The sequence below is a fragment of the Osmia bicornis genome, chromosome 4 (genome assembly GCF_907164935.1).
Source record: "Osmia bicornis bicornis chromosome 4, iOsmBic2.1, whole genome shotgun sequence".
Classification (NCBI taxonomy): Eukaryota; Metazoa; Arthropoda; class Insecta; order Hymenoptera; family Megachilidae; genus Osmia; species Osmia bicornis.
In genome coordinates this window covers 9257047-9263313 of record NC_060219.1, presented here as the reverse complement: position 1 = coordinate 9263313, position 6267 = coordinate 9257047, and the positions used below count along the sequence as shown (strand labels likewise).

The 6267-nt window shown below is 40.8% G+C and overlaps 1 protein-coding gene across 1 annotated transcript; it reads left to right on the top strand.

Annotated features, from left to right (window-relative positions):
- Window positions 1-232: 232 nt before the first annotated feature.
- Window positions 233-3737, top strand: LOC114874766 (UDP-glucosyltransferase 2-like). The gene is made up of 5 exons (XM_029184365.2): window positions 233-1104; window positions 1181-1548; window positions 1631-1850; window positions 1942-2161; window positions 2325-3737. Exons 1-5 carry the CDS (start codon window positions 624-626, stop codon window positions 2617-2619), a joined length of 1584 nt encoding a protein of 527 aa, XP_029040198.2. The 5' UTR covers window positions 233-623; the 3' UTR covers window positions 2620-3737.
- Window positions 3738-6267: the final 2530 nt, after the last annotated feature.

Here is a 6267-nt window from a genome sequence, read left to right as displayed (position 1 = left end):
GACAATGCAACTTCTACTTTTCACGTGGACTGAAATAAAAAATTCCATTTTGTATCATTTCTTGAAAAATTACAATCGTACGTTCTGTATCTGAACGTGAAGTGGGATGTAAATTCTCCTTCTCCGATGTGAACGAACAAATGAAATTGTATAACTTAACCCCTATTTCAAAATATAGCAAACTTATCAAGGTTACCAAGATATCGAAATCGTATATAAGTTCAGATCATCAGGAAAACGATTACTAGTTCAATTAATCGTTCGAGTAAAAGTACACGTGCTCGTCCCACGTGTGATAAAGTCAATTGATCAATTACGGATTCATTACTAACTGTCAGGATTATCCATCCGACGGAAGGTCAGACTGATCCCCGATAGAACTGACATCCCCGCATCTCTAAATAGACATTATTACTGCCATAGATAACGGTTATAGTAACAAACGTTGTAGCCTGGTGAACATAGTGATTCAGCAATAACAGTGATAGTTTGGAAAATAAAGCGCTGCTGATATCGTACCGCCTCGAAGTTCATATTGCGTAAACATAGAAGTGACGTGCAGGTTTTCCTTTTAGTAGCTCCCTATCCGGGTATCGAAACAGTTCATCACTGCACCGAGAAGCATGAAGTTGAACGTTGCGGTCGTACTGTGCGTCGTCTGCGCGGTGTGCGTTCTCGAGGAGACTCGCGGCGCCAGAATCTTGGCGGTGGTCCCGACGCCATCGTACAGCCACCAGATCCCGTACAGAAAATTATGGACAGAATTGCACAAACGTGGCCACGACGTGGTGCTCGTTACGGCGAATCCGATCGCCAACATGACCACGAAGAATTTTACTCAAATCGACATAAGCAGTAGTTACAAAGATCTGCAAGCCCTCAACTTCTTGAAACTCCGATTCGAAGGAGTAAGCTGGATAACGTTCGCGGAGAGTTATTTATTCGACTTGAGCTATACTTTCGCTGAATCTGTTCTAAACAATACGGAGGTGCGACGATTGTGCGCGCCTGGCAGTAAAGAAAAGTTTGACGTTGTTTTGACGGAGCTACTGTACATGCATTCGGTGCCTGCCTTAGCTTACAGATTCGACGCTCCTCTCATAGGTATTTCTTTGAATTTCGATCTATAACCAATTAACACCTAACGATTTTTTTATAATTACGTTTCTTACGGTTGCAGGATTAAGTTCGTTAGGACTCGTTGCCATCCAGGAACATGATCTCGGAGGATTCATATTGCCTTCTCACGAGTACACTTGGGAGATGGAAGCAAACACCGGTCCGAACTTATCATTTTGGAGGAGGTTGTGGAATTACGTATCCTTGTGGCGAATAACATACTCGATGTACCGCGATATTCCTCGCCATCAAGAGATGGCCGAACATTACCTCGGTATGCGTCTACCTCCGCTGACTGACATTACGAGAAATGCTAGTCTTCTATTCGTCAATCAGGCGGATGCTTTGACGCCAGCTCGTCCGAAGTTACCGAACATGATCACCTTCACTTCTTTCCACGTCAATGAAAATCCTGCCCCTCTGCCGAAGGTATTTTCCACCTTGAACGGTGCAAATTATAAGACTCGTTAAATCGAGTCTACGTTAGGTTAATTCGATAATATTATCGCAGGACCTGCAGCGTTTCTTAGCCGAAGCGAAGGAAGGATTCATCTACTTCAGTCTCGGTAGCAACGCGAGAAGTGCAGACATACCGATGGCGGTTCAACAGGTTTTCTTCGACGTGTTCGCGAAATTGCCGTACAAAGTCGTGTGGAAGTACGAGAACGACTTACCGGTGAAACTCGACAACGTATACGCCTCGAAGTGGTTACCTCAACAAAGTATTCTCGGTAAAGCGACATTTATCTTCCACGAACGCTCGTACCGTAAACAGCATTCTTCCGTTTTATTGCCACTAATCGTCTTTCATTGTGTTCGCAGCTCATCCGAACATCAAGCTGTTCATATACCAGGGTGGATTACAAAGTACGGAAGAAGCTGTGAATTTTGCTGTCCCGCTATTGGGCTTCCCGATTCTTGCTGATCAAGATTATCAAGTAGCCAGGATAGATACTCTTCGCGTTGGAAAACGTATGGAAATTCTAACAGTCACGAGGGAAGAATTGGACGGCGCCATTAGGGAGATTATCACTAATAAAGAGTGAGTATACGTAAAATTTCAGAATATATTTGAATTCAATTGAAGCTTGTTTTAAAATGTAAGGATACTATGGCAATGCGATGATCAGCGAAAATAGATATGAAATTTTATATTCGTAAGGTCAAGTCGAAATGACAAGCAAAAATTATAATCATTGTTCCAGGTACAAGGAGAGAATGATTCACCTTCGGGATCTCATTAGAGATAATCCATACGATTTAATAGACAATCTCGTTTGGTGGACAGAGTATGTGATTCGACACAAGGGTGCACCTCATCTTCGTTCAACTTTAGCCGGGCAGCCTTGGTACCAGCGTTACGACATAGACGTAGTGATGTTTTTAACGATCGTTGTATTTGTGATCGCATCGAAATTGGTGAACATTGTCGCTACACTTGCAGTGCATCTTTACAAACGATTTTTGAGCTCTGCGGTGCAGAAGCAAAAGAAAAGTTAATAATTAGATAGCATTAGGTGTTTCACAATATAAATTTTATCGATCGAGAAACCAAAAGTTAATCAAGCCTACTGTAAGTTTAATAGTTTAACGGCTGGTGTCTCGTGTTCACATCATCCTTTATTCTATTTCTCTTAGCCATATTGTGTACGAGGAAAGTCGCGTTGAAATATTTTTATTTTAATAGCAGCGTAATTAATGTTGGATTCTCAAAAGCGTTGCACGTTCGTTCATCACTGCGAAGATGTGTAGGTAATTATGTGATACCGAATTTTTTTTCATTACGCCGGGTTTTCACGAGTAATTATTCGACATCATATACAATGTATCACTGAAATAATTGCTTCTCGGTTTTTAAATTAACGGCATTGAGCCAGTTATGAAAAATAGAATGGAAAATTCATTTCAATCGTTTAATTGTACAAATCAGTTCTGATGCAACGAGGATTGCAATCTTTAATATCGCTAAAGTTTAGATCGATGACGTTCGATGTCGTTTTACGATTAAATCCATTCGAAGAGATACAATAGTGACATTTTGCAGAAAGTTCTTCCGTTTCATTCTGTTTTCCACTGAGCTTTTATTAGCCAGCCACAACTTGCGATTTAAACTGTTCAAAGGACATTTCCCGAGAGTAATGTCTCTCGATTGCGCTCCTTCAAGAGTTTCAACTTCATTTATCGCTAAAATCGAACGATTGACGGAAAGGTTCTGCTAGTTATGAACGATTTAACGTTCCTCAAGGAAATTCTTCGATAAATTTCCGGTAAAGCGTCTTATCATTATGCCTCACTTCTATTTTTAATATCCTCTTCGATTCAACAACTTCAGAGCGTATCTAGTCGATTGGATATTATTAAACCCTCATTCGATGCAATTAAGAAATGGACAACTCTTTAAAAGAACGATAAAAATAGTACCAGTTTATTTGATCTAATTGATTTAAACTCTTCCTATTTTCATTTACGATTAATTATAAATTATAAATTATAAAGGGAGCCATGTATTTGTTAACGAAACGAATCGAAACTGCAGTGACAATTACAGCAGTGGTCAGTATTATAAAATATTCCAACTATGTAACAATTAAACTGCATACATTATTGCTGAACGATAACATTCTTGACATGTGTCATTGATATCAACGATTTAAATACTTCTAACGTTTACATTAATGTAAATGTCCAATGTCACCTCGGCCATAAATCCCATCGCTCGCATTTACAATATCGTGATTATTTTCCCAGTTACACCACAATTTACAGAATAAAGAAATCCCTAAATATCACCCTTTTTATTTTCGCAATTTCATTTAAATGCATGCCCTAAATTCGTTTCTTGAAATGTCTACATGCAATTAATAATCCCCTTACGTGATAATCCTCGAACATCGCGTGTAGTTTAAGAACTGACAGAGACTCTAACGTTATACGTGACCGCAGGACTAAGCTCGTTAGCATTACCCTCCGTCAAGGATCACGCGCTCGGAGAGTTCGTGTTACCCTCTCACGAATTCACATGGGAAATGGAGGCGAACGTGGGGACCATTCTGGAAGAGACTGCAGACATTTCTTGACGTTGTGATCGTGGTATATCAGATCGTCCCCTAAATAAAGTTAAATTTACTCCATTTTAATCGTAAACTGAGATAGGTACAAATTATTTTCGACTATCGTTGTATTGGACTGTCTCGATTTTAATTTCTGAAAGATCCTACAGCGCTGCAATCGGACAGAATCGAAAAGTCTCTTCACAGTGGCGAGGAGATTATCAGAAAACGATAAGGAGACAGCGATATTTTCTTTTATCGAATGGTTTCTGTCCAGTGAACCGGCGCTACAAGGAAGCCTCTTTGTTTCTACACTTGATAACACGTCCCTCGCTCGTCCAGGACACTTTTCAAGCTCCTTCGCCGATCCGGCAAAGGCAAACGCCTTCGAGAATCACGATATAACAGACAGAAAGCCGTTTGTCAGGAACGCGACTCGAGTGACCGGGGACAAAAGAAGTGGAACTGAAAGAAAACGAAACGGAGAAGGAGAAGGTGCAAAGCTGCATCTCGCCATTGTTTCATTGAATCTTCCGCCAATTATTGTATCTCGTGTCGTCGCCGTGAACTTTCGCAATTAGATCTCCCGACATCTCGAGAATTTTCAATTCTCTCTGCGTATTTTACCCAGTGCTTCGCGACTGAACGAAGAGCCATTTTCTATTTCTTCCGCTGCTCGTCGAATTCTCGACAATTACGGAGTGGACTGTTTCGTATATATAAAGTGCATTCTCGATTTGAGATTCTGGTAGTTACTTTAAACTAAGTTAATCTAACGGATTAAAGAGTGATAGCAATGCTGAAGTTTCATGAACACGTGCGAGGAAACGTGAATGAAAAGATAAATAACCTGTTAAATTCTACAGTTCTCTATAGTCGGGAGTAGATCTATTTACTTGGATATCTATGTTTGCACGAAGATTCACGATGTTTTGCTGATAAGAATTTCTATGTACATAACGGGCGCTCTGCTTAAGCTTCGTAACTATTTTGATAACAGAGTGCAAATACTAACATTACACCTAGGAAACACACTACCGAATGTAGAAATAACTAGATTTTCTATTTTCAATGCACGGTAATCAAACAAAATAGAAAACCAACCGTACCAGAAATAGATCAAATTCTATCGTATTTGGTCAGACTATTCTTCTATCTCTACGTCATCTAAAACATTTACTTGCTCCTTCGTCTCCTCCTGTAATAAAATTAACTGGATATACCAGCATTTCTCCAGACCGTTGTCCCTTGAATTTACTTAGCTCTCCGAACGGTGGATGGCTAATCCCTCGCATGGGATTCCAAAGCACGGATTTCCAGGCTCTCTGCATATATTATACGCCCGTAATATTTGCACTGGGGAACGAGGATTCTTCAGGATTTGCGAGTCTGTCCTTAGGCTCGCTGCTGCTTTTATTCTGCACCATTTCGGACGTCACGCTGCTACAAATTACTTCCGTTCACACGAGTCAACGATACGAAGCGAGAATAGAAAATGGATAACAACACTTTCTGGCCTGATAAAATGTCATTAGTCTACGAGACACGAATAGATAGGTGTTTCGAGTTCATACGTATCGTTTTCGAGTCAATTCTCAACGAGACCCAGCCGCGTCCTGAATCGTTCCTAATTTGCATGGAATTCAACGTTTCTCGGTTATAATGGCAACACGAGTATACCATCGATCCCGAATACGGTATCAAACGTATCATCCCTATAAATCATCGTGTCGTCCATGGGAACAGGCAATTGATCGAACGCGTGTCTGTATTCGATTGTTTCGTACGTTTACGAGCCGGTCCCTAGACGTAACACGCACGACGTTCCCAGATAATTGCAGGATATTCCGCTTGCCAATTTGAGATCCTCTATTTTCCATTCCGCTTTTTTTGCTGCCTAGTTAAATAGGAAGCTGTAAAAACGAGATAGGAACTGGAACATTTACAACTCGAACCCTTATCTCTATCCCTTCGTACCTGACGCCTTATCTCCCCCTCCGCCAATTCGATCTTCCAATACGGATGGGGTTAAAACGTGGCACGGACAAACGCACGTCGAATCAACTCTCCTCCCTTAAAATCGAGACTCCTGTACAAA